This window comes from Erythrolamprus reginae, chromosome 11, assembly GCF_031021105.1.
Source record: "Erythrolamprus reginae isolate rEryReg1 chromosome 11, rEryReg1.hap1, whole genome shotgun sequence".
NCBI classification, from domain to species: domain Eukaryota; kingdom Metazoa; phylum Chordata; class Lepidosauria; order Squamata; family Dipsadidae; genus Erythrolamprus; species Erythrolamprus reginae.
This window is the reverse complement of record NC_091960.1, coordinates 589,487-616,102: the sequence shown is the minus strand read 5'-3', so window position 1 is coordinate 616,102 and position 26,616 is coordinate 589,487. Positions and strand designations below refer to the sequence as shown.

Below are 26,616 nucleotides of genomic sequence, written 5' to 3'. Positions count from 1 at the left end.
ATGTTGGCGGGGGAACTTGTCCAGGGAGGTGAAGGCCACAAGTCTTAAAGTGGCCAGTATTGGAGACCCCTGGCTTAAGGGGGCAGAAATAAAAATCTACAGAGACCACCACAAAATCAGTTGTAAAATCAGGCTCAGGCGTGTGGACGCCTTGACTGCCAGCCGTCATTTGACCATGGACGTTCCAGGCTCCCTGCTGGTCAAGGCCTGCCTGTACATTGTGAAGAGCCCCTAATGCTGCCCCCCCCATGCCTTTCCATCCTGCCCCCTCCCCTCTTGACCCGTGTCATGTCATCCCGTCCCATCCCCCCCCCCCCCCGAGCTCAACGGAAGCAAACGTGCAGAGTCCAGAGCACTTTGGTTAACTTTACAAAAAAGGAAACGGTTTATTCGCAAGAGGGGTCTGGTGGACGTGGCCGAGAACCGAGTGCCCGTCTGCAGGCGATGCGTGCGTTGAGGCGGAAGGGTGGACAGAGGTCGGGCGGAGATACCCAGCAGATCAGTAATAACAATAATAATAATAATTATAAATCAAAATATAATATTCTATCCAGCTTGACAAAAACAAAGTCAAAAAATTACAGCTCAGTAGAAAAGCCAAGAACCTGCCCTGTTTCCCTCCATGGCCTGAAGGAGGGAGAAGGGAGAAGAAGAAGAAGAAGAGTTTATTTTTATTTTTAAAAAAGACCCAGAGGGGCGGGGGGGGCCTGTGAGAAAAAAAAATACCCTAAAAAGGGCCCCCTCCCCTTGCATAAAATCAAAGAGATACAAAACTGAGTGAAACCAGCAGAAGGCGTGGGGGGAGCCGGTGGGAGGGGGGTGGGATTGGCCAGGCCCCTCCCTTGCCCAGAAGGGTGCCATCTTTGGAGGTGGGGCAGGCAGGCCCCCAGGAACAGCAGCCCCCTAATTGGAGGGGCAGCCCAGCCGAGGCCCCCTTGCCAGCTGCGAGGGGGCAGCCCGGGCCCCAAGCTCTCCGTTGCTCTGCCCGTCCCTTGGGCAGCTTCTTCTGCAGGAGGGAGATGGGGGGGGCTCCGAAGTGCTCCCAGGAGATGGGGGGCAGATGGGGACCCTCCAGTCTCCCCAGGCCCTCCTTTGGATGGGCAGCACAGGCCCCACACATACTTCTGGTCCGAGAGCCAAAAACGGGGGGGGGGGGGGAGCCGAGGGCCTGGCCCTTTCTGGGCTGAGGTGGGGAGGGGGAGCCCCTTCCGCCAGGGAAAGAGCCCCCTTCCTGCCTTGGGGGGTTGGAGGGAGAGTCAGGAGGAAGGTCCTGCTATTGCTTTGGGTAAGGCACAGGTGGGGGTCCTGCCCTTCCTGGGGTGGGAGGGGGGCCAGCACGGAGTGTCCCTCTTCCCCCACCCCAAAATTGCACGGTGGGAGCGGAGGGGAGAGGGGGCGTGGGGGGGCTTGTCTGGTGCGTGAGGGGGCCAGAAAGGTGAGGAGGGGGCCTTTGTGAGTTCCCATTTTATTCTCTTCTGCGCACGAGGGAGAATTCGGCTGCCGACTCCGGGTGGCCCCGGCTGGGTTGGGGGGGGGCTAAGTGGACCCCCTTTTCCGAAGCTCTGCGATGAATGCTGTAGAGAGGGGGGAGAAAGAGTGAAGAAGCAGGGCCTTCTCTACCCCGGCAGCCCCCAAACTGTCCCCAGGCAGAGTAGAGAGGGGCAAGGGGCTATCCCTTGGGGCTTCTCCCTGAGCCCAGTCTCTCGGGGGGCCCTCCCCCCCATTAGTGGGGCTTTCCCATGGGGGGGGGAGGAGAACGCACGGCTGTTCTTGTCCAGCTCGGCCCTGGAGGCACAGCAGCTGCCCCACTCGTGACTTGGGGGCCCTGGGCTGGGCCAGAAAGAGGGGGGGTTGCCCTCCCGCCAGTGACCCTCCGGGGTGGCCCCCAACCCACCTTGGATGATCTCCTCTTTGACCTTCTGTAGTTCACGCCGAACCTCCTGCAGGAGTTCCTGGGAGAGGGAGACGCTGTTAGGGGGCTGGGTCTTTGTGGGGGGGGGGGAGTGAGAGGGGGGATTCCTGCAGCATTCAGCCCAGGACCTTCTGGAACCCACAGCCTGGCACGAGTGCTGCTTGTCCGAGAGCCCCCTTCTCCTTCGCCTCACCCCCCCCAGGCTAGCCCTGAAGCCCCCGTGGCACAGGCTGCCCAAGGCTCCGCACTGGCCTCTGCCCCACCCCCGCCGAGACCCCCGGGCCGGGCAAGGGCTCACCTGTTTCACCCGCTCCAGCTCGGACTCATCCCCTGCGCCCCCCGCGGGCTCCCCGGCCGTCATGGCGCCAGCAGATTTTATCCTGGGGCGGGGAGGCAAAGGGCAGGGGTCAGCAACATGGCCCCCTTCTCCAGCCGCCCCCCCTCCACTCCTGAGAAGCCCCCCAGCCAGGGCCATTCCAGGCCAGGTGGGGTCCAGGATTGGCGGGGGGGCAACGGAAGGCTAGTTTGCAGAGGGTTGAGCAAGGGGCCTGGGGACCCCCTCCCCCCAATTCAACCCTCAGCTGCCAATGGTCTCCTCGATTGGCGGAGGGGGGAGGGGGCGCATTGAGGTCCGGTCCACCCTCACCCTCGCGGAAGATGGGAGACCAGGAAGAGGGGCCCCAAAGCAGACGGGCCCAGATGCCCCCCCTTCCTGCAAGCATCTCCAATCGGAAGGCCACAAAGCGGGGGGGGGAGGGGGGAGCAAAGCTTTGGGGAGCCAGAAGCCAAAGCAGCCAGCGGTGGCACCAGCAGCTCTCAAACTAGCTGGGCGAAAGGAGGCCGGGGAGGCGAGAGGGGGAAGGGGCCGGGACCCTCTTCTGGGCACCATTTTCACCCTGGCGGTGGGTCTGGTTCCTTTTCTCCAGCCCCCTCCCTCGTCCCCTGGCCTGGGGGTGGGCAGGGAGGGGTCCTGTTCTGGCCCTCAGGCTGGGCCATAGGGAGGGGGGCATGTCAGAGGGGGCCCACACCCCAACCCTCTCAGCTGGAGCCACCAGCCTGGAGAGCAGTAGCCCTTCGACCTCTACACCGCTCCACAGGGCTTTTCCAGCCTCTCTCAGTGGCTTAGGGAGTCGGCCTCTGCCCCCCAACAGTTTTTGGGTCCTCACTTGACCCCCCTGGGAAGGATGGAAGGCTGAGTCCACCTGGAGCCTGGTGAGATTCGAACTGCCAAACTGCAGGCAGTCGGCAGTCAGCAGAAGTAGCCTGCAGTACTGCCCTCTCACCACTACGGCTCTTATGGGGTAACGGGTCAATTGGAGAAGCTGCTGCCCCCAACTTCTGCAGAAGGTCCACTGTGGGCCACCGGTGGACTTCAACTCCCAGGATTCCTGAGGCAGCCATGTTGAACTGAGGGATTCTGGGAGTTGAAGGGTCCACGGGTCGAGCTGCCCCCCCTGCTGCGTGTATCCTGCCTGATACCTAAAGTGGCCGAACTGTGGCCGGCCTGTGGCGGGGGGCGGAGTGGTCCTCTGGCTCACAGCTGTCCTGATGGGGGGAAGAGAGAGACTCAGTTGCAGGGTGGGGGTCGGGGGGGGGTCCTTGCGTGCGCACAAGGAGGCTCAGCTGGTCTTGGCTCGCTCGGGGGCTGCTTGCGAGAAGCTCAGCTGGGGGGGGGTGCTGGGAGCAATGGGGGAGGGGTGCCGCTCACCTGGGCAATGTCGTGCTGGACTTCTCCCAAGGTCTCCGGAAGGCATCTGCAATGGTCAAGAGGGAGGGGGCAGGCTGTGGGGGGCTTCCATCCCGATCCTCCCCTGGGGAACGATTCCTCCACTTTGTTCCTCCCCCCCATAGAATTCCCTCCCCCGTAAACCTTCCACGCGGCTGGGCTCACTGGCTGAGCTGCCTTCTCATAGGTGACACAGATCAAAGCGTGATGGGGCTCCATTTGGGGAGGATCCCTTCACCATCTGTCACTTCCAAGATTCTCCCTCACTCATGAGGACTAGAATGTCTATTTACTGTTATTTTTTGTGTGTGAAGGAAAGACGGCAGAGATTCTCCATAACTCTGTATACTATTTGAGGAAGGAATGGAGTCTGCGGAGAGGGGCGGCAATCAAATCCAATAAATAAATAAATAAATAAATTCCACTGTTCTTTTTTGGGGGGTGGGGGCAGCCCCTGAAAGACACCGCCCTTTGCTCCCAGGCAGGAGTGGGGGGGGGGGGGTGACTCCATTCACACCACCTGCCAAAGGGAGTGAGTTTAATCCTGGCTTCCTTCCCAGAATCTCGGGGTGCGTTTCCACACGTGTGGGGGGGAAAACCCAGGAAAGGGGCCGATTCAGGAAGTTGGGTGAAGGCAGGTGGGGGCCACCTCCCGCCCTGTGCTGATCCTGGGGGGGGGGGGCAGCCCTGGGGGCCTCTTGCAGCCCTTCCACCCACCTGTGGGCTTGGCACCACTGGCATCAGCGTCTTCTTGCTGGGGGCGAAAGAGAGGGTCAGAGGTCAGGGGGCTCCGACTCCCCCCCACCAAGCCCCCTTTGGCAGGAGCAGCACAAGCAGCAGGGCCCAATGGGGGGGGCACCGTTTTGTGGTCCGCCTTGAGATCGATTGGCACCTGGCACCCGACCTGGCAAGCCCTGCCCTCCAAGGGGCCGGGGGGGGGGGGGCTGGGAAAGTCCACTTGGGCCCCCCACGAAAGGACTCACGTGCAAGGGGCCTTCCTCCTTCTTGGGAACGGCCTTCTCGCTTTGCTCTGCAACTCTCCTTCTGGGGGGGGCAAAGGGGGGGGAAGCAGAGAGATGCTGGAGGGGGTCCTTTCCCAGGAGGCTTCCCCTCCGCAGAGCCCCCACTTGGGCTGAACAGCATGTGGGGGAGGGGATGAAATGGCTCCGAGGGGGGGCAGGGGGCAGTCAAGGCAGGCTGCATCCGAGACCCCGGCCCTCCCTCTCCGGGACCCCCAAATACTGACTCTTGGGGGACTTGATGCAGAGGGGGGAAGGAAAGCCCCCCACAACCTCAGAAGCCCCCCCAGCCAGCTTGTCCTCCCAAGGGGCAAGCCCCCCCCAGCTGCGCCCACTCACCGCCTGGCTAACTTGGCACTCATTTCTTCCATCAGCCCCCCTCCCCCGGTAGCGCTGGGGGGGGCTCCTCCACCAGGGGTGGGCTTGGCTCCTTCCTCCTGCAAGAGAGGGAAGATGGGGGGAGTGAGTGGCCCCCCCAACCCAAAGCCCCTCTTTCTCCCCACAACCTCCGGTGCCCGGGGCTCCCAGAGGGGGGCTTCCCCTGTCAGGTGGCCGGCTGGGACCCCAAGAGGCCTTTCTGCCCCCCCCCCCCCCGCACTCACCTTGCCCGTCTTCTTCAGCTTCGCTCCAGCCAGGGCTTGGGCCAAGCCAGTGGGTGGGCCGGCCCCTGCCCCCGGGCCCAGGGAAGCAGGGAGGGGAGGGGCTGGGGGCGGCCCCCCTCCCGAGGGGGGAGGGCCTGGGGGAGGGGGTGGCCCAGGGGGAGGGGGAGGGCCACTGGGGGCTCCCGGCGGTGGTCCCGGCGGTCCAGGTGGAGGCCCAGGGGGGGCTGGAGGTGGTCCCGGGGGTGGCGGAGGGCCCCCTGCCGGAGGGGCGACTTGAGGGGCTGCAGCGAGAGAAGCAGAGAGAGATGGGAGCCCACGGCCGTGCCAGCTTGGCCCCCTGCCTTCCTCCCCAAAAGGAACCCCCCCCCCCCGACCCCCCCCGACCCTCTTCCCCCAGGAGCCCCTGCCTCTGCCATCTCTGGGTGCCCGATTCCCCCACCCTGTAGAACGGGGGCTCTCAGCTACACCAGGGGGGGTCCCCTCAAATGAGGACCCCCGGGCATGGCCACTTCAAGACTTGTGGTCTTGCAAGCCCGGCTGAGGAATTCTGGGGGTCTCAAAGTCCAGAGGTGGCCAAGGTTGGGGGGGCTCCCTGTCCCAAGGCTCCCCCTGCAGAGTGGCCAGGCTCTCCCCCAGTTCCCATCCCCAGGGGGGCGGTGGGGGCAAGGGAGGGGGCACCCACCTCCAAGGGGCCCCCGTCGCTCCCGCTCGGCCTGCTCCGGCTGCTCCTTCTCCAGCTGCTGTTGGTGCCTGGGACGGAGTGGACAGAAGAGGCCTCAGTGCCCGCTGGCAGCCCCCCCCTCCCCTGAGCCCCACCCCCGGCCCCCCACCACAGCAGCCGCAGCCCCCACGCACTTGGGCAGAGGGGCAGGCAGCTCGGGCAGGAGGCTGGAAAGGGGGACGCCGCACATTGCCAGGAGGGACGAGCCGAGCCGCACAGCCAACCCAGCGGGCATTTGCCCCCACCAGGCAGCAGGGCAAGCGGATTAGCCACTAATCTGATCAAGGAGGGACACACACACACACACACACACACACGCTTTTAGCCCCACAAGGAGACCCTCCACCCGGGTGCAACGTTTGCCTTGGAGCCAGACCTGGGGAAGGGCACCCCCCCCAAAGGGGAAGCCCAGCCCCCTCCCCTCTGGGAATAGGTTCCCTTCTGAAGTGTGTGTGTGGCTTGTTCAAACAAAGGCCGAGTGGAGTGAGAACAATCCTCCTTTTCTCCCCCCCATCCCCCCGCCCCTGGAGGCACTGGGTGAAGTAAGAGGAACTTCCTCCTTGGTGTAAGGAACCTCTCCCTGCCCCCCCCCTTTCCGGTACCTTTTCTGCTGCTCTGCCAGCTCATCTGCCGTGGGTCCGTTCTGGGTGGGGCGCTGGGAGGCTGCCGAGTTTCCTGGGGAGACGCAACCCACCAAAACAACAATAATGTCCATATAATAAAAATAAAAACAGTCCAACTGGCAGGGCCTTCTCCAGAGCCTCCCCACCCCCTCCCTCCTGCCACCTGGGAGACCCCCACCCACCCTGCCCTTTGGCTTTGGGGCCGGCTGCTGTCACCTGGGGGAGCTGCCCCCTCGGCCTCTTCCCGGGGGCTCAGCTGCCCCCCCGCCCCCTCCCCACTGCCCCCCCTATCCTCACCCGTGTCCAGGGCCTCCAGGGCTTGCAACATGCCGTTGGCAAACTGGCCGGCCTCCTCTTTGCTGCTGAAGTTGAGCCCCCAGACCTGCCGGGCATCTCGCCACTGGTGGAAGTTGGGGGTGGCCTGGTTGTACTTCAGCCCCTTCACGATCGGACTGTTGATGACCACCTGCGGACGGAGACCCAGTCAGAGGCGGGCTGAGCGCAGGGGACGCCCCTCGCAGCCAAGAGCCGGAGGAAAAGCTCTGGGTGCGAGGGACGCTGCGTCCCCACCAGGTTTCGCTCCATTCGGGGAATTTCTACTTTTATTAACAAAGAATTGTGATACACAATTACCACTGTTTGTTTAAGCACCACTCAGACTTACAGCAACATTGTAAAAAGGGACTGACAACCATTTTTCACATTTACGACAGGTGCAGGATCCTCTCTTGGCAGCTGACTCACACCTGTGACGTGTCCTGGTGGGGGGTCACGCGACCCCCTTTCCCAGCAAAGTCCACAGGAGGCCAAATTCTCTCAAGACATTAACCGAGTCACTTTCCCCACTAGCTGTGTCAGGAAAGGTCATAAAGGGGGGGGGGGGGCAAGCTCACTGCACAAGTCTCGCTTAACAACAGACACTCTGGGCTCAATTGTGGCCCTAACTCCAGGACTGGCGGCTTAAAGACGCGGTTCTTGCCATTGGTTTTCAATCAGGGGTCTTCCCTCCACTGGTGGGGCAGACTAAGGGGACGACAGGGGCGAAATGGAGGGGCAAAGCCCACCCCACCCCAAAAGGGCACCTGCTCAGAAAGGTGAGCGTAGGAAGCTCTGGAGGCCTTTGCACGTTTGGGCCTCCTGGTGAGTTTATTTATTTATTAGATGTACATGTCGCCCGTAGGCGGCTAACCACAACAATACTCTCGGTGGTGGTGGGGTGGCTCAAAAGCGACGTGGGGCAGGGGACTTACCTGCTGGTCTGCCTGCATCTTGCGGCCCACCACCCGGAAGCTGTTGCTGGCCGGGCTGTGGTAGATCTGGATGCGGCTGTAGGCCTGGCCCCCAGTTCCTGCCGGGACCCATTTTTTATTGGCATCATCGTAAAGCATCACCGTGGCCCGGGTGCTGCAGACCACCGACTCGCTGGAGGGAGAAAGAGCGAGGGGAGGGGCTTTGGGAAATAAGTCACACACACCCTCCCTCCCTCCCAGCCGTCCTTGGCCCCCCCTGAATTCAGCCCCACCGCTGCCCTCAACGGGGCCCGACTGTCTCCAAACCCCTGTCCCAGGTAAGAGGTGTGTTCGACCTGTTCACATACACATTCAGACTCCGCCCCTGGGACCTTAAGACGTGTGGACTTCAACTCCCAGAGTTCACATTGAGATGGAACTGGGAGGTCTGGGAATTGAAGTCCACCAGTCTTAAAAGTGGTCAAGATTGAACACCCCCACCCACCCCCAAACTACGCGGAGAGTGAAAAAGTTGAAAACACAAGGCCAAAAATGAATGCAGCTGTTGCCAGAGCAGCTCCATCTCTCTCTCTCTCTCTCTCTCTCTCTCACACACACACACACACACACACACACACACACACACACACAGGGGCAAAATCCCACTCAAGTTGGCTCTGCAAGGCCTGGAGTTACAGCTACGATGCAACACTGCAAAAAAGGAACTTTGAGAGGGCGGGAGGGGCAAAGGGGCTTCCCCCCCATTTAGGAGCCAGGATTAATGTCCCAGAGGAAGCCTCCCAGCCCCACCCCAGCAGGGGAAGGGCCACCTGAGCCCTTTGGGGAAGGCCACTGCCCCCTGGCCCTCTCCCGCTGCAAGACCTATGGACTCTCTCTCCAACCAGCCCACACGCCCCACTTAAGGTCATCTGGGGAGCCAGAGAAAGAGACATCACCACCACCCCCGGCCTCTCTAAGGCAGCAGGCAACACTGCCCAATGCACCCACTGGGAGCTGGAAAGGGGGGTCTTGGGGCCTGTGCACCCCCCGCCTACCCACCCACCCAATTCTCCTCTGTTCCAGAGAGTGAGATGGGTTTCTTTGCATTCCCTGTTTCTAACCCCCCCCCCCAAACCCTTCAGGTCAACAAGATGCAGCATCTCCCAGTAAGAACAATTAATGGGTAGGAAAAATGCCCACAACATTATCTGGGCTGCATTTCCATTGTCCGAGAGGGAGGGGCCCTTTGTGGCCTATGCAAAAGAGGATTAAGGGTGAAGCATGCAGAAGAAGTATTTGCATGTGGTCAAACCATCTGCATTGTTTGCAGCCCTGTGTCCCCCCACCCCCCACCATAGTTCCCTCTAAGCTGAGCAGGTGAGCAATCGCTCACTTAAAAATCATCATCAACTCAGAGTTTTCCAAACCTGCCCAGAAGCCGAGAGGGAAATTTTATTATTATTTCTGTGTCGCCCAGTCCCGAAGAGACTGCCGCTCAGACACTATACTTTTCTGCCCACCCCAAAAAAAATTTAGAGAGAACACTGCCCCCCACCCCCCAATCTGAAATTTGGATAGAGAAATTCTGCCCCCTTCTTCCTCCTTTGGGTGTCATGGGGAAAGGAAGGAAGGAAGGAAGGAAGGAAGGAAGGAAGGAAGGAAGGAAGGAAAGAAGGAAGGATGGAAAGAAGGAAGGAAGGAAGGAAGGAAAGAAGGAAGGAAAGAAGGAAGGAAGGAAAGAAGGAAGGAAAGAAGGAAGGAAGGAAAGCAGGAAGGAAAGCAGGAAGGCAGGAAGGAAGGAAGCCCAGCGAGGTCCTGAAAGGAGCTGGAGGAATTGTAGTAACTTGCAAAACAGGAAAAGCAGAAGGCAAGAAGGAAGGAAGGGCCGGGACGGAAGAAACCTGGCTGGGGGGGGGGGGCACAGAAGGAAAATGCCCAGAGGGGAAATTCTCCTCCACTGCCAATTATGCCAGAGCAGCCTGGGGAGGAAGAGGATTCCAGCTGGGGGGGGCAGGGGGGTTCATCTGGCAGGGAAAGCAGCCCCAGCCAAAGCAAGAGCAGAGCCCCCCCCCTCCTCTCCTCTCCCCCCCCCCCCCAGTTCCTCCCTTGTCAGGCAGTTGCTCTGCAGGGCCTTGAGCGGGGAGGGCCAGACCTCCGGGCAGGTTGGGGCAGAGCCCGGCCCAGCTGCCAACAGCTGCTCACTGGAGGGGGGAGGGACAGGGGGGCAGATGTTCCCGCCCAGCCGGAAGGGCAGGCTTGTACCCACACAGGCCCTGGGGAGCCTCAGAATCGTCTCACGGGTCTGGCAAGCGGGCAGCAGCCCAGCTCCTCCAACCTTGGCCACTTCCAGACTGTCGGCGGACTTCAACTCCCAGAATTCCCTGGCTGGGAGGAAGAGGCAGAGCAGGGCCTGTCCCGCCCCCTGGCAGGCCCCCCCCAAGGCTCAAGCCCTGCAAACGGAGGCGTGGGGAGAGCTTCCCAAAGCAGCAGCTGCAGCCCCACTCTTCATTACAGGGGACACGGGAGCCAGTTTCTGCGCCCCAGGAAAGAACCGGGCCTGGCTCACCTGAAGGGGAAGCAGGGCAGGTGAGAGAGGAGCCTCCTGGCAGGGGTGTGCGTGTGTGTGCGTGTGCGTGTGTGAGGCTGTCGCTCCCACACAACTCCTTCCTTTCCCACTGCCAAAGCCAGGGCCTTGCACACCATCCCACACGCCCCCCGTCTGGTCTGCTTTGCATGGGCCAAGCGGTCCAGAAGCCCCTGTCTCCCTTAATCCTGACAGGTAGCTCTACCTACGGGGGTCTGAAGCTGGACACACCTGGATGGAAGCTAGGAACGCGGTCATTACATTCAGAACGGAGCTGGAAGGGACCTTGGAGGTCCGCTAGTCTAGCCCTCGCTGGAGTCCAAGACCCTGGACCATTTCAGACAAGTGACTGTCCAGCCTTTCCTTAAAATCCTCCTGTAATGGGGCACCCACAACTTCTGGAGGCAGGCAGTTCCACTGGTTAATGGTTCTCGCTGTCAAGAACCCCCCCTTCTCTGCTGCCCTGCCACCCTGGGCCTTTTCTCTCTCTCGATTGACCAACCCCAAATCCCGCAAGAGTTCTTCCCCTGTTTTTGTTTATTCCTCTTAGCTGCACTTTTTCCAAAGCCTGGACATCTTGTGTGACCAAAGCTGGCCATGGGATTCCAGGTGTGGCCTTACAAAGGATGTACCAAGCAGTTCCAACACAAAAGCCCCTTTTTGTGCAACCCAGGATTGTATTCGCCCTGTGGGCCCCTGCCACACATTCGGCTAAACCCAGGTCAGAAAATGTGCGACTGGCAGAGGAAGGCCAGGGATTGGGTCACCGATGGTGGCTCAGCAGAAACACACACACACACCCCCGGAGCTGCCTCGCCACGCTGGGTCCTTGTGCTGCCTGGTCCAAACGCAATCTAACCACAAGCGCAGTGATGCAAGGGAGGAAACCCTGGTGTTGTGTCAAGCCGGGCTCCTTCCTTCCAGGAGGCTGTTGCAAAAGGGGAGAAGTCACATGGCATGAAGACCATCTCCCCGGGGGGCAGGATCCAGGTGGCCCCCACCCCCTTCAAAAGCCAGGCAGGGGGGGTCTCTGGATCTCAACCACATCCAGGCAAGCACTGACTTCTCTGCACCCACCAGAAACTCGCAGGCAGCCCCCTCCTCAAGATTCTCCCCCAGAAAGCCCTTCATGGCTTAGGACCAGACGACCTATGGGACCCTATTCTGCCACCCACCCACCCACCCACCCAGAGACCAATCAGAGTGCCCAGGGCTGGCCTCTTCCTGGCCTCTTCCGGATCTCCTCGACTAAACAATGCAGGTTGGCGGGGCTGCAGGGCAGGGCCTTCTCTGTGGCTGCCCCGTTCTGTGGAACCAACTCCCCCCCCCATGTCCATACTGCTCCCACCCTGCTGGCCTCCCAAAAGGCTGTGAAGACCTGGCTGTGCCGGCAGGCCTGGGGCCCTTGAATACCACCATCTTCCATGGCCAAATTGTATGGATTGGATTTTATGGCTTATAATTTTAGTGTGTTGAATTTTAGTATTGACTTCTCTCTATGATATTGTTGCCCAGAGTCCTAAGGGATTGGGCAGCATAGAAGTCAAAATAAAAATAAATAAATACATAAATAAGAAATACTTCCCCTCCCCCTTGGACTTCCAGCAGGGACAGAGACCCCTCCCCAGCCCCCAGCAGCGGGGGGGGGGGGGGGGGAGAAAGGCCAGAGTTGCTGCCTTTGTTTTCTTCCCTGGGACTCTGGCTGGGCTGCCCCCCCCTGTGCAAACGCCTTCCGGTTCTTGGGCCAGGGAGGAGCAGGGGGGAGAGGTGATCAAAGGGCAGGGAGGAGGGGGAGGGGCTGGCTCTCCTGCAGGGCCAGCCCCACCCGCACCTGGGGGGCGGAGGAAGGAGCATGGGTCCAGCTAGAAATGTTTAACCTGGAGCCAGAGCCGCTGCCCAGAAGTGACCACACAAACAAGCTGCCCTCTGGCCATGAGGCCCTCCTGCAGAGGGGGGGAGGGAGGGGGGCAAGTGGGGTCCCTCCCACCCGGATCCTGTCCCCTTGGGGGGGCTCTGCTGCCCTCCTAAAAACATGGGAAGGGGCCCAGGGACTGGCACTTCGTCTTGGGAGTGGAGCAGGCAGGCAGCCCTCTGCAGAACCCTGTGTCCCCCCCCCCGCAGAGCCCCCCCAGGGAGGCTGCAGCCCATCTCAGGACAGAGGACCCCCCCCCCACAGCATGCAGTCTGCCAGCTGAGAAGGAAGCAAAGCAGGGACCCTGATGGGTCTCCCTCCCCTCCTAGGGATTTGGTCCCATCTTGGGGAGGGGGGATTCAAGGAGGGAGAAGCAGGGGGGGTGGAAGGGAGGGGAGGGGCAGGAAGAGGGAAGGGAAGCAGGCAGGGGCAAGGACAACAGCAGCCGCTCACAGCAGCCCTGCCTTATAAGGGTTTGTTGCAGGGCCTGGCCGGATCCGCGGAGAATGTGGGAATGTGGAGGGGGGGCTGGGGAGGGCCGGCCGGGAGACCTCCTGCCTGCCCCCAATGGAGGAGCCTGGCACCAGAACAGCCGCTGCTCTCGGCCCCTAATCAGCCTTCAGTGGGGCTCAGAGGGGCAGGTGGGGGGGAGGGGAGGGGGCCGAGGAAGGTGGCAGAAAGGGGTCCCTGCAGGAGCTCAGCTGACCGGCACCAGGCAGGCCCAGCGAGGGGCTTTCCACAGGGGGGCACAGCCTCCCCGCTGTCTGGCCAGGGCAAGAGCCTCCTCCAAGCGGTGGACAGAGCCGGCCTCGGGCCCCCAACCATCCAGGGCCCCATTGGACCCACGTCCCAAGGCATGGAAGGCCGCGTCCACCTGGAGCCTGGGGAGATTCGAACTGCCCAACTGGAGGCAGCTGGCAGTCAGCAGAAGTCGCCTGCACTGCTGCGCTCCCCCCACTGGGCCTCCACGGCTCCTCCTCTCCCCCCTGCCCCATTCACCTGCCGGGGGGCTTCTCCGGCTGCGGGGCCTCGGTCTTCTTCACAGGGTCCGGCAGGGGGGCCTTGGGCTTGCCCAGCGTGATCCTGCCAAGGGAAGCGGAGGGGCCCACTAGGTGCTACCAGGGGCTCAGTTGGCGGGAGGGGGCCACGACCCCAAGGACTGCGGGAGGGAGGGAGGGAGGGAGGGAGGGCTGCCCCTCCCTTCCTTGCCCGTGGAAGCAGGCCCTTCTCTGACCGCCTCCCTCGGGGCCAAGAGGGTCAGCTGCGGATGGAGGGGCACAGCTGGGCTGGGGCTGCAGGGCCCTCCCCCCCCAGCACACCTGAACTGGGTGGAGTGAGTCTTGTCCTTCGGAGGAGGAGCGGGGGCTGATCTGTGGAGAGAGGCAAGTCTGGTGGGGGGCCCCAGGGGCCCAAGACCTCCCAAGGGGGGGGTCCCAGGGGTCAGTGCCAGGACCCCAAATGCCCCAGTATGGGACAGGGAGGGGATGCAGCCGGGGGGGGGGCTTAGCACAGCCAGAGGCCGGGGGGGAAACCCTGGAGGGGCGGGGGGGGACGCAGGGGGCCAGCAGGAGGCGCTGGGGGGCAGCAAGGAGCGTCCCACAATAAGAAGCCCCCCCCCCTTCTGAGCCAGCCGAGCAGAGCTGAGATGCCACAGCTGAGTCACTTCCTGCTGAGCGGGACGGAGGCATTTTCCGCTTCTTCAACTTGGGACTTTTTAGGAAAAGGGGGACGGGGGGGGGCGCCAGGGCTGAGCCACTGCCACTGTGGGGGGAGGGGGGAGAAAGACCCAGGGAAGGAGTGGGGAGGGGTCTTCGTTGCAAGGCAGCTAGGAGAAGCTTCTGCCTCTGAATGAAATTGGGGAAAGGGCTGGAGAGGAGCCCCCGGAGCCCCCCCAGAGGAGGAAGAGGAATCCTGGGCTTCGGGGGGGGGGGAAGCAGGGGGACAAGGAAGCGGGGGGGTCTGTCCAGGGAAAGGGCCTAGAGAGGAAGACAGGAGAGAGGTTCCTGGCCAACCTGGGGGCCAGTAGGGGGGGGGCACCTAGACAGTCTGGCAGGGAGAACCCCCCCCCCGCCCTGAGCTCTGGAGGGAGGGGCCCTCCCCCTACAACCTCTGAGTGGGACCCATTTTGGGGGCGACCATGGCTGGCAGGCCCAGCAGCCGCCTCCTCCCTGCCTGGCCAGAGCCCAGGTGAACAGAAGCCGGAGGGAGCGAGGTCACAATGGGGCTGCGGGTGGGGGCTGCTGGGTGGGGAGGGGGCTCCTTTCACTCCAGGGCCCGGAAGCCCCTTCGCCCCGACCCACAAGCAGCCCTCGACCTGCGGCCCCAATGGAGGCTGCCTGACCACCTCCCTCGCCTCCGTTGTTAAGCGAATCCCGGCAGTTGTGGCGTTAGCCACATGGTCATTAAGTGGACCTGCTTCCCCCACCGACATTGCCTGAGGGGACGGCCTGGCTTGGGACGCTGCAGCCGTCATAACTGCAGACCAGGGGCCCAGCATTCAAATTATTATTGTTGTTGTTGTTATTTATGGGATTTATACCCCCCCCCCTTTGATCACGTGGCCAGAGGGAGGGTCCGGGCAAGGGCTGAGCCTGGAAGGGACCCCTCCCAGCAATCCGGCTTCTGCCTGGGGGGAGGGTCCTGTGGGGGGATCTCTGGACATTAGGGAGGACACCTCCAAGGAGGAAGGCGGAGGACCCCCATGTCTGCTGTGGCTGAGGGACCCCCCCCCCCGGCTTCCAGGATCTCTCTCTCCCCTTCTGACCTCAGAGGGACACCTTAAAGCTCCCTGGATTGAGGGGCGGGGGTGTTACTGACTGGGGAATTCTGGGAGATGAAGTCCAGAGGTCTCACGGGGGCCCAGGGTGGAGACCCCGGCTTTGAAACCAGACCTTTGTTTGGGGTTGGAGCCGTTTCAGCAATTCCAGCCCCTAGGAAGCCTGGAAGGATTCGGTCTCTTCATTCCAGGGCCTGGCTTGCCCGCCTGCACTTGGTTTTACAGGAGAGCCACATGGGCTGCTTAGTCCTGGGCCGCATCGTCCCCACCCACGCCTGGCTCCCCGGAGCCCCAAAGGTGAAGAGGAGCCCCCCCCCCGAGAAGGACAGAGAGGAAAGGGGAACTGGGGGGGGGAGAGATTGCCAGGCCGGCTTCCTGCTCTTTGGGAAGGAGCAGGGGTGCTACAGAAGCAGCAGGCCAACACACACACACAACACACACACACAGCTGGCCAGATGTGCCCCTTGGACTGGTTCTCACTTCCAGAGGTTTTACCAATGGAAAAATGGGGGGGGCAGAAGGGAAAGTCCAGGCTGGGCACCAGGCCGGGGGTGTCCTGGCTGAGGACGGGTTCCAAGCAAGAAAAACTCCCAGGCACGGAGGTCGTTCCCTAGTCGGGTCCTGAGACGTCCCTAAGGGGACCCCAGACTCAGAGGGCACAAAGGGTGCAGTGCAGCTCAGCCTGGGTCATTTTCTGAACCCCCCACAGCCCCCTCAGGCTTTTCTGCCCCGCTAGCGCCCCCTCCCTCTTCCCTTCCCAAATGCGGCCGGGGGAAATCCCTCCCGTTTTCCAGCCCCCCAGAGAGCTGGGCGGGGGGGGGGGGGGCAGGAAAAACAGGAAATGCTTCAAGTGCTTCAGGCATCAGGTCAGCAACTGTCCCAGCTCAGGCCCAAACGAGGGCTGGGGGATTTGGGGCTGGGGGACTGTGGGCCGCCCGTTCCTCCTCAGCCCAACCCTCCCCACAGGGTTGTTGTGGGGGAAACAGCTGGAGGATTTCATCCCAGGTATGTTTGTTCCCTTGAGTTATTTGAAGAAATAACAAAGGCGAGAGAGGAATAAATGCAGCCCATGAAAGAGAGGCTGAGAGCCCCCCGGGGCAGCTGGGGCAGCTGTTGAGAAACACAGAAGGCTCACGGGGGGCGGGGGAATTGTCCTCCTCCTTCCCCAAAAGTCTCACCAGAAGCCCCAAGCCCCCCCCCCCCCCCTCCAGGGAGAATTGCTCACAGCCACAACTTCTGTTTCTGATGCAGACCACAAACTGCAGAGGTGGGCAGGTTAGTCACGGAAGCTGTGCGTTTCCCCTCACGGTCTCCCCTGTTGTGGCCCCCCGCCAGGATTCTCTGTCCTTGTCTTGACCCCTTTTATTCCTTTCTCTTTGCAGGCTCTGTAATGGACTCCCGCTGGTTGCGGGGCAGGGCAACTGTGGCCCTTGACGGCCTCTGCTCCACGACTCCCACAATCCCCCTAGTGTCCAGGGGGGGTTGATTGATCAGCCAGAAGGGTTGGGGGGGCAGATGGGGGGGGAAGGAGGAGGAGGAGGACAGGGGGGATGGATTTGATGATGGTCCCCTTCGCTACTTGGAGCTTTTCTTTCTCAATGGAAGCGAAGCAAGTGACCACAAGGCTGCCCCTCCCTCCTGTTTCCCAGCCTCCATGCTGCTGCCTGGGGAATTCTGGGAGTTGGAGTCCACCCATCATCAGGTGGTTGCCAAGTTCAAGAAGCCTTCTTCTAAGGCCTTGGGGTTTTATTGCTGGGGCCTCAGGAGTTGCAGCTGTAGAAAGGGAGACAGCGTCTCCTCTCTAGTCTGGCCGGGAGGCAGGGGCCGGGATGGGCCGGGCTCCCAAGGCCTCTCTTGCCTTCCCAGAGGCCTCCCAGCTGGCCTGCACACCTGGACTGACAGAAATGGGCAGAGAAGCACTTAAATGACTTCTATTTTGACCCTCAGCTCAGCTGGCTGCTCCAGCGTGTAAGGCCTGCCTGCCTGGCCTGAATTCTGAGTTCCTGCATGTTGGCCCTTCCCAGCCCCCCACTCCTTCCCCTCCCCCCGACCCCCCACCCCTGATGGGAAGGAGGGGGGGGCCTCCCTCCATAATCAGGAACAACTTAGGAAACCAAACTTAGGGGAGGGAAGGGCACTTGGGGATGGACTCCCAGAATTCTCTGGACAGTTCCGGCTGGGGAATTCTGGGGGTTGAAGTCCACAGGTCTTAAAAGTTGCCAGGGTTGGACGTCCCAGGTTTAGGAAATGAACCCAAAGCGCGATGTGGCGCATCGTTAAATAAAAGCCCTTTTTTTCACTGAACTCAGCTTCCTTCGCATGAGGGGAAACCCTGTCTTCCATTGGGATGGGAACATGATTCGCAGCCAGAGGAAAAAGTGGTGGCGAGTTTGATTCCAGCTCCTACCAAGGGGACAGGGCCGGAGAAATGATCCAAAACTTTCAAACAGGACCATTAAACTACCCAGCAAACTTAAGCATTGTGGACTCACTACCAGGGCTACTAAGGCCGGTTGTCTCTCTCTCACACACACAAGCAGCAATGAAGACTTTGTTGCAAGCTCCTGAGAAACACTCAAATAGTTCACAAAAGTTCCCTGTCCAGTTCTGACAATGGACAAGAGCCTCCTTGTACAGGTGTCGCCCTCCCCAGTGGAGCCACAACAAAAGGATCCCTGCTCTAAAAAGTCTCCCCAAATCTGGACTCGGCAAGTGGCCCTGCAAGGACAGAATTCCCGGGCTGCAAGAAGGTCTCGGGGCTTTTTTCACTGGGGGAACTGGAACCCGAGGCTGCTGGAGAGCCAGTGGGGGGTTGGGGGGTTTCCTTTAAGAGAAAACAAAATGCACCTGGGAGACCCTGGCAGCCCCGGAGCAGCCCCTGCCGGCCACCCCGCCCAACTGCCCCAGACGGCGGCCCCGAAGCTCCCCTCCGCCCGGGCGCCCTGCAGCGGAGAGGCCCAACCCGGCGGCCCGGCTTCTGGTCGCGGCCTCCCCGCCCCCGAGACCCCCAGGCCGGGCCCCGCGGCGGGACTTCTCTGCCCGGGGGCTGCAGCCGGGGGGGCCGGGGGGGGCCCTCCGGGGCGGCCCGCGGCGACGAAGGAATCAGGCCGGAAGCAGCAGCGCCCGAGGGGGGGGGCGGTGGCCACAGCAGCCCTGCGCACCCGCCCCAGGCCCCTCCGCTCGGGCGCGGCTGGGGGGCTGTGCGGTGCCCCCCCCCCCTTGGCAGAGGCGCCGCTGGGGCTGCCCGCCAAGAGTGTCCGGGGAGGCTCCTCAATTGGGGGCCTGGCATCTCGCCCCCTCCCCACGCCCCCCCTCTTCCTCTTCCTCCCGCAGGGCCCGGCCAGGTGGCTGCGGCGATGCGGCCGAGAACGTCCCAGGTGAGCCCCCACCCCCAGCCCCCGACTCGGCGGGAGGGCAGAAGCGGGGCCAAGCGGGGCCAAGGGAAGGGAGGCCGTGAGGCGGGGGGGGGGGCAGCCGGGCCTCGGCCGAAGGGAAGGGGCCAACCAGCTCGGCGCTTCCGGAGGAAGGGGCGTGCAGAGCCCCACAACTCCGCTCCGGAAAGCGGGCAGACTCTGTTCCGGGGTTGGGCGCCCCTCTCCGCCCGCAGGAGCCCCCGGCCCACACGGGAAGGCCGCCCCGACTGCAGCCGCCCAGCCCGCCTCCCCACGAGCTCCGCGGCCCCGACGCCCCCCGCCCCCGTCCCCGCCAAGCCCGCCGCCCCGACGACCCTCGCGCCCTGGCGGCGGCTGCGGGGCGGAGAGGAGCCGGGAGCCCGACAACAAAGGCGGCCCGGCAGGCACTGACCTCATGGCGGCTGCTTTGTGCGCGGCGCTGCAGCCTCGGCAGCTGCTGGGCGGCTTCTGTCTGCCGCCTCCGCCGCCCCGCCGCCGCCGCTTCCGCTTCCCCGACCTGGCGGGGTGGGGACGTGGGTGGGGCCGGCCCGGGCTGCTCCCCCGTCGCGCCCGCCCGGCCTCGCGCTCCCTCGCCGCCCGCTGCGCTCAGGCCCCCGGCGCCACCGCCGGAAAGGCCCCCGCCCGCCCCACGCTGCCCCCCGACGCCCCCCGGGCGCTCATGGCCCCGCACCGCCCCGCGCACCGCCAGGCCCGGCGGGGACGGACGGCAGGCAGGCAGGCAGGCAGGTAGGCAGGCGCGCGCCCGCTCGGATCCGACGGCGGTGCCCGCGCGCTGCCCCCCTCCCCCCCGCCCGCCTGCCGGCCCGCCGCTTGCCAGCAGGCTCCGCTGCGGCGCCTCTTAAAGGGGGCGAGGCCGGCGCGCTTAAAAGGGCACCGCGAGGGCCACTGCGGTTCGGGACAGGGGGCGAGGGGGCTCGCCCGCCTCTGGGTCCGCCTGGCCAGGCAGCCCGGGTCCCCTGGGGAAGCCGAGGCCCGGGCGGCAGGGGGCCGCTTCTTAGGGGTGTAAAGGTAGGCCGCCCTCCCCCCCCCCCCAAACTTTGCGACCCGGGCCTAAAAGAGAGAGTGGGTGCCTGCTGCCCCCCGGGAGCCCCCTGCTTTGGTCATGCAGCAGCTGCTCGGTCCCCAGCAGCCAGGTGGCCCCTCCCCTCCCCCCTGCTTCTGCTGGCCCAGCAGTTGGTGCCCCCCCCCCAAGAGGTGGCAGCGTCCTGGCAGTTGGGCCCCTGCAAGTGCAGCCCGTTGGGGGGGCGGTCCTGAGAAGGCCCTCCTTCCTAAGTGATGGGGAGGGGGCAGGGGGTCTGAATGCTGGGAAGGTCCTTTTCTCCTGCTTCTCCTCAGTGGTTGGGGGGGGCAGAGGCCAGCTGTGCTCAAGGCCAGGGGGGGCCTCCTCCTCTCCTCTGTTTGGATTGTGGGAGGGAAGCCAGGTGGTGGGGGCCTCCCAGCGCAGGAAGCCCTCAGTGGCCTTTTCGTGCCAGCCCTCCTGCACCACTGATGCCCACGGGTACCCACAGAACACACACTGTTGCAAATGTGGGGGGGGGGGCAGCCAACAGATGCCTCGAAATCCATGAGGTCCAGCAACTTTACTAATTCACAGAAGGTAATTACAGCAGGAGTAAGGCAGGCACAACAGGCTGTGTTTCGGGCCTGCAGCAGTTCCCTTCTTCTCCTTGGGCTGCCGGTGGGCTGGACTCCGCGGCTGCCCGTCACGGCTGGTATCCTCGGGGCACCCGGAGCAGGAGGGCCTGCTGGGGTGCCAGGCTGACCGTCTCCACAGCGGCCTCTTTCTGGGGCTTGTCGTGGGTGTTGAGCACCACCTTGGCCTGCCCGGGGAAGCCAAGCTCCTTCAGGCTGAGCTGGACAGGCTTTGGCCCCAGGTTGAGGGTCACCAGGAGGCTGGAGCAGGCGCCCGGCCGGAGGAAAGCCACCAGGTCCCCCGCGTGGCTGGGCAGGGGCAGCAGGGCGAAGTCCGTGTCCCGCAAGGGGAAGGAGGTGGCGTGCAGCTCCAGGAGGGACCGGTAGAGGTCCTCTAGCCGGGCTCTGCTGGGCTTTCCTTCCTGGGTGGAGGAGGAGGAGGAAGAAGAGAGAGATCAGAGCTGCTGAGACGGCTTTTCTGCGAACACGCTGCTTAGGGGGCCATATTGCAGGCTAACTCTGCCGACAGCCAGCAGTTCGATCCTGATCAGCTTTCTCCAAGGTCGGTAAAACAAGGACCCCGGTTGTTGGGGGAAATGGGCCGAGGGTCTCAACCGCTCAGAGGGGCCTGTAAAGCAGCAGTCACATTTAGACTAGGGATGGCCAACCTTCAATGACTCGGGTGCCAAAGGGGTGTGTGTGCACACAATAGCAGGCACACGCGCCCAGGGGCCTCCCTGAAGCCTCTGGATGTCCAGTGGGACCGATGAGCCGTTTTTCACCATCTCTAGGACTCGGGCGGTTTTCCTGAGGCCTGGGGAGAGCGAAAATGGCCAAAGAGAAGGCCGAAAATCAGCTGGCCAGCATGCACACACCCGCACACACACCCTGGAGCTGACGCAGGGCAAAGTCTTGCGTGCCACCTGGTTCACCCGTGCCATAGGTTCGCCATCACAGATTTAGGCCGCTTCACAGTGCTCTACCGTCCTCTCTGCAGTGTGGCCCCAGGGACCGGTTTTGTGAGAGACACGTTTTCCATGCAGTGGGGGGAGGGGGAGGTGGGGGCTGACTTCACATGCAACCTACATGCCCCGCGTGTCACATAAAGCTTTGCTCAGAGGAGACTTTTGTGGCCCTTCAAAGAGGCCAAAGGACGCAGCCGGCGTTTCCCCCTCCCTAGAAACAGTTCACACAATTTGCACAGAGCCCGCCCCCAACGCCCGCCTGCCCTCCCGCCACGTGCCCTTTGATGGGAATAAAGCCCCATTCTTCCTCCGGGGTGCCACTGAGTAGGCCCGTCCTTGGCCCCCGGCCCGAGCGGCTGGCCTGTGCTCCCTGGTGCCTGGCTCTGTGCCCGTGGGCTTCCCCGGCTGCAATGGCCGTGGGGTGACCGTGTGGCGTCAGAGGCCCAAGGACCTCACGGTCTGACATCCCGGCCTTCTCATCTACCTTTGTGGGTGGCTTGCGTGGCCACGTGTGGCACTTTGAATTCCGTTTGGCTTAATCAAAACTCTGAGCCAACTAGAAAAATATTCCTGACATAAAATATTTCACCTTGAAAAGAAACTGTCGAACCCCGTAATAAAGGGGCAAGTGTCCTGCAGCTGAGCTGAGTAATAAAAAGGGACCCCGTCTGCCATTGGCTTAACTCGGGTTCAAAACGTGGCCAGATTCAGGCAAACGCCCGAGTGAAGGACAGGCTACTTTTCTTCTCATGTGAAGTGGGATTCGGTCCCCTTTTAATTGCTGAATCTGCCCCTAATTCAAGATAACTTATACAAGACAGAGACATAGAAGATTGAGGGCAGGAAAAGACCTCCTGGTCTTATACTATTTCCTGTATTTTATCTTACTGTGGATCTATGTTTATCCCAGGCAGGTTTAAATTCAGTTCCTGTGGATTTACCAACCGCATCTGCTGGAAGTTTGTTCCAAGCATCTACCACTCTTTCAGTCAGATAATATTTTCTCACGTGGCTTCTGATTTTACCCAGTGACTCTGGGCCTTTTTAGGAAGTTGGATCAGGGCGAAACTAGAAGAGCCAAGGGGCCAAGGCTGGAGACCCCTGGACTGGAAGACTCCCAACTCTGCCTCCCCCTCCCCCCACCAAGGAGAGCTTCCAATTGGGCAGAGTTGCAAAGGCCTTTTCTCACCATCAGCTTGACGTCCAGCAGGAAAGGTGACCTCGGCCCCCCTTGCAGCAGCGGCACCCCTGGGAGGGTGAAGAGCAGCACCCCAAGGACCTCCCCCCAGCTGCCACCGGCTCCCCTGGGCACCTGGAAGAAAGCACAGAAGGAGCCTTCCTCCGTCCCCTGGGCCCTGATGCCCCTCGGCCATCTCCCCTCTTCCCAGCGGCCCAGGCCCCTCTCCAGCTCTTGCTGGCCTAGCAGATCCCACTGGGACAGTTTTGGCCAGAGGCCCACGTGGTTGATGAGACCTGGATTCCACCCAGGGGCCCATAAAGAGCCGTGGCTTCCAGTGGGGTTTTTGGTGTGTTTGGGGCAGAACCTGCCAGACGCCCCAACGCCTGCCCAGAATCCCCTTCCTCCTTACTGCCCAGCTGGGCCAGGGGCTGCCCGGGAGATGCAGGGGTCCGTGGGCCAGTTGCAGCAGCGCCTGAGCAGAGAGGTTTCTCTGGGTCCCCGGCAGGTAGCAGGTGAGGATGACCCTGCTGGGCATCCCCGCAGAAGCCCCGCAGGCCTCGCTCCGGTCCCAGACGATGAGGGCCCTGCAAGAGAGAAGCAGAGCCTCGGAATCGGTCCTGGCACCCCACGGGGCCTGCACTTCCTGGCACTGCCACCAGGGGGCCCGCTCTGCTGGGATGAAGGGGGTGTTGTGAAAGACAGGAAATGCCGCCAGCTCACCGTTCCTCCTCGTCCTGTGGCTCACTCTGCCTCCGGCCGTCCAGGGCGCCCCAGGCCTTCAAGACCTGCAATCACACAAGCAAACATCCCCCGGTCCTGAGTCCCGGCTGCTGGCGGTAGAATCCCTGGGGGTTCCTGGGCCTCCCTCCATCGCCGGCCTCCTGCGTGCTGGCACGGCTCCGGTCTGGAGGTCCCCTGTCTCTGGGGCCCCAGTTCGAGTCTTCCAGATTTTAATGGCAGCAGCAAAACCTCTGGTCCCACTTCCCCTCTTAGCCTATGCAGCCACTGGCCTTTTATAACTCCATTAAACAGCCATCCATCAGCCCCCTTAAAATGCCCTCTCAGCTAAGCATTGAAATACATTTTTTAAAACTGCTGACATGAAGGTACTGCGGAGTCATTTGATGACACAGAGAGTAATTAAAAAGAATGAGGGAGGCTTCCCGGCTGCCGTTTTAGCAGCGCGGCTCCTTCAGCCTTTCCGATCTGTAGTTTGGACCCAGGCAAAACCGATGCGCTCTTTCTTTTAGATGTCCGGATCGGTGGTGGGCCAGGAAGCTGCAGAGAAGGCGGGTTCTGCCTCCATTCAATGGAGTTTCCTTGGGAGGTTTTGCCCCTGCTCTCCCCAGCCCCACCCCGAAGGGACCAGATCCACTGGGGTCTCTCTCTGTCTCTCCCTCCCCCCTCCCTCTCTGCGTGTCTGCCGGCCTTTCTGTCTGTCCAGCTGTGCCTGCAGCCAGGGCAAGGCAACCTCCCTGCTGCCTGGAAACACCGTTCCTTTTTCCAGCAATAAAATGAAACGTAAACAGTCTGAAAAAAAAAGTTTGCGTTTTCTTTGCTGTCACTGCCAAAAAGGAAAACGTCCAGCCTGGAATCCCCAGGAGACACCTGTGCAACTAATTCCACGTTTTTTCTCCTTCATTGACAAATTGCAGGAATAGCCCGAAATCGAGCGCGTTGACGTCTCGTGGATCCTACAGAAAGTTATGTACTATAAAAGCGCATTCGGGAGCAGCAGAGAGAGAAACGGAGGCATCAACTGTGCCTGGGGTGGGGGGCACATCCGCCTAGGTGACACCTGGATGCCAGGAAGGTTTGTGCATTGCAACAAGCACATACATATGCGGTACATACAAATACAGACAAACACATACATATACAATACAAATATGTATATATATATATATATACAGCAAGTTAAGTTTATGCACCGTGCTACACCTGTTTTTGTTCTGCATTCATTGAATAAACCCCAGTAGATTGGCATCACATTAACCCCAAATCAGGGTTAGAAGGCACAGGGCTCCCTAGAGGCTGTTGTGCCAAGCCAAGCACGACTCAGGGCGACCACGCGGGGCCCTCTTCCATCCCACTCAGCTGGTCACTGCAAATGAGGGGCTGATTTCCAGGAGTGAGACTCACCGTGAGGAGGCACCAGGCCGGCTCTTTGGCCACCAAAAAACCCCGCACGCCTTTGGACTGCCAAAACTGAAGGGTCTCCTGTGGGATACAGTCGGGGGGGAAATGGGACTGGAGGCAGGAGCCCAGCCTGGAACAGAGGCGGACTGACACCTGTGGGCGAGGGGTCTGTCCCCCATTAGAGAACTGCGGAACTGAGCCAGCCACTGGGATGGCTTTGCCCCTCTGCAGCCCGGGGGTCCTGCCCTTCGGTCTGATTCCAGGCTGGGATTGACTGCCTTAGAGAACGGAGGGCAACCCTCACACGCGCACAACTCCCGGGCCACCCCAGAACCTGGGGGACCCTTCCAGGTCAGAAGCGGCAAATGCTGGCGGTACCTGGAGGAGCTGCGCTGTGTGGTTGCTCTCGGCCGAGGCGTCGCCCTCTTCTCCCCAGGGTGGAAGTTCGAGCAGGATTCGGATTCCTGGGAGTCCGGGAGGGAGAAATACAGGTGGCCAAACAAACCCCCAGCAAACACCAGCCCTTGACCCCAAGGTTAACTGTGGGAGACCACCGCTGCTTTCACGGTGTGTGGAAATGAGCCAGCTGTGTGTGGCAAAAGCCAAACCAGCCAATGCAACCCACAACTTCCTGCGGACTTCAACTCCCAGAATCCTCCAGGCAGCATCAGCTCAACAAACTTTGGCTTGATCAGAGGAGAGAAACCCCCTGTGGGCTCTTCAGCCCCCGATATTCTCCGCTGTCTGGCCTAGGTGTGATTTGTCCAGAGATGGTGTCTCTCCCTGACTGTCCATTTTGTTTTCCACTCAAGCTGGTCAGTCCAGGCACAAGCAGACCCCCTTCTGGCTATTGAGCAGCCCAGGCCCCTCTTTTGGGGCACCAGGCTCCCACAGCAATTGACCGGCCCCTCAGAGGGATCTGGGGGGACTGGGAGCAAAGCAGCAGGGGGTCCAGTTCTGCCCGGTACCTCTCTTGCGCCCCTCAGTCACCAGAGCCTGCAGCTGTGCCAGCGATCCGTGGGCAGGGTCGATCTGGGTCAGGTTGGCCCCTCCGCCTTCCAGGATAGGGCCCAGCACCAAGGCCTGGATGGGCAGCATTGCCAGCTGGTCCAGCTGCTCTCTGACACCTGCATCCAGGGAGGGAGGGGGGGCGCTGAGGGGGCACCTGGGACAACCAATGTCCCCAGCAGCCACCTCTTCCTCCCCCTGCCCTTACCTGCCAGGTCTCCCCAGCCGTCGCCATCGGAGTCCGGGAAGGAGGAGAGGGGCAGGTGGTAGAAGGTGGCCTTTTGCCACCAGCCCAGGGGTGGGTGAGGCCGCGGCAGGGAGAGGAGCAGAGCCACGGCCAGCAGCAGCATGCAGGCGAAGAGGCCGCCCAGCAGGCTGACCAGGGCTTTGCGGAGTCCTGGCCAGGGGGCAGCGCTGCCCTGCTCGGCCACTTCCTGCTGACTCAGGTAGCTGGCGCTGGGGGCTGCTTTGGCCAGCAAGGGCAGGTGCTCACTGGGCCTGAGGGTGGCGCTGTCTTCCAGTTTGCCCATCCTTCTTCACTCTTGGGGCAGGAAGCTGTTGAGGGTGGGGGAGAAAAGGAAGCAGCCGCTGGGGGAGGGGCAGGCTCAGAGACAGACCGGGCCCAGGTCCACTGCTCTCACTCTCAGTTCCAGGGGGCTTCGCTCCTTGGTTATTTATTTATTTATTTATTTATTTATTTATTTATTTATTTATTTATTTATTTATTATTTAGATTTGTATGCCGCCCCTCTCCGCAGGCTCGGGGCGGCTCACAACAAGATACAACAATTCATGACAAATCCAAATAAATTTAAAAGATTTAAAAAGAACCCCATTTACTAGCAAACACACACACAAACATACCATGCATAAATTGTACATGCCCGGGGGAGGTGTTTCAGTTCCCCCATGCCTGACGGCAAAGGTGGGTTAGTTGCCAGCCATGGTTTCTTGTCCTGCCTTCTGGGCCTTTGGAGAATGAGTGGACGCCCCCTTCTTTGGGGCAGCCCCTCAAGTACTGGAAGGCTGCTCACCTGTCCCCCCAGTCCTTCTTTTCTCTAGACTGGCCAGGCCCAATGCCAGCGGCTCTGCACCCACTTCCAGCCGGCAGAAGTGCTTACGTGCTGCCCGGCGGTGCAAGCTGGGAGTCAGCCCCCCCCCTGTCATCAGCTGCC

At 61.7% G+C, this 26,616-nt stretch overlaps 2 protein-coding genes across 3 annotated transcripts; both read right to left on the bottom strand.

Moving 5' to 3' along the window:
• Positions 1–356: 356 nt before the first annotated feature.
• Positions 357–19,075, bottom strand: VASP (vasodilator stimulated phosphoprotein). Of its 2 annotated transcripts, XM_070764591.1 has the most exons (15): positions 18,909–19,075; positions 13,648–13,698; positions 13,328–13,411; positions 7,854–8,025; positions 6,901–7,069; positions 6,583–6,655; positions 5,942–6,009; positions 5,260–5,540; positions 4,997–5,094; positions 4,622–4,682; positions 4,356–4,392; positions 3,621–3,666; positions 2,211–2,292; positions 1,895–1,952; positions 357–1,574 (listed from the first exon to the last, which is right to left on the bottom strand). In XM_070764591.1, the coding sequence occupies exons 1-15, from the start codon at positions 18,911–18,913 to the stop codon at positions 1,537–1,539; spliced, it is 1,323 nt and encodes a 440-aa protein (XP_070620692.1). In that variant the 5' UTR covers positions 18,914–19,075; the 3' UTR covers positions 357–1,536. The 2 variants fall into 2 exon arrangements, with proteins under 2 accessions (XP_070620692.1, XP_070620694.1); XM_070764593.1 differs by lacking the exons at positions 13,328–13,411; positions 13,648–13,698 and having other exon boundaries at positions 18,909–19,072.
• A 1,007-nt stretch (positions 19,076–20,082) lies between these two features.
• On the bottom strand, positions 20,083–25,971 carry LOC139174306 (amino acid transporter heavy chain SLC3A2-like). The gene is made up of 8 exons (XM_070764596.1): positions 25,650–25,971; positions 25,402–25,560; positions 24,812–24,897; positions 24,437–24,514; positions 23,015–23,079; positions 22,704–22,878; positions 22,304–22,426; positions 20,083–20,571 (listed from the first exon to the last, which is right to left on the bottom strand). Exons 1-8 carry the CDS (start codon positions 25,969–25,971, stop codon positions 20,221–20,223), a joined length of 1,359 nt encoding a protein of 452 aa, XP_070620697.1. The 3' UTR covers positions 20,083–20,220.
• Positions 25,972–26,616: the final 645 nt, after the last annotated feature.

Coding starts and splice junctions, on each gene's coding strand:
- VASP (XM_070764591.1), bottom strand. Junction 13,412..13,647: donor ACTCACTCCACCCAGTTCAG/GTGTGCTGGGGG, acceptor TTCCCTTGGCAG/GATCACGCTGGGCAAGCCCA. Junction 5,541..5,941: donor GCGACGGGGGCCCCTTGGAG/GTGGGTGCCCCC, acceptor CTCTCGCTGCAG/CCCCTCAAGTCGCCCCTCCG.
- LOC139174306 (XM_070764596.1), bottom strand. CDS start 25,971: ATGGGCAAACTGGAAGACAGCGCCACCCTCAGGCCCAGTGAGCACCTG. Junction 24,898..25,401: donor GACTGAGGGGCGCAAGAGAG/GTACCGGGCAGA, acceptor CCGGACTCCCAG/GAATCCGAATCCTGCTCGAA. Junction 22,427..22,703: donor GCCCCTGGCCCAGCTGGGCA/GTAAGGAGGAAG, acceptor GCTTTCTTCCAG/GTGCCCAGGGGAGCCGGTGG.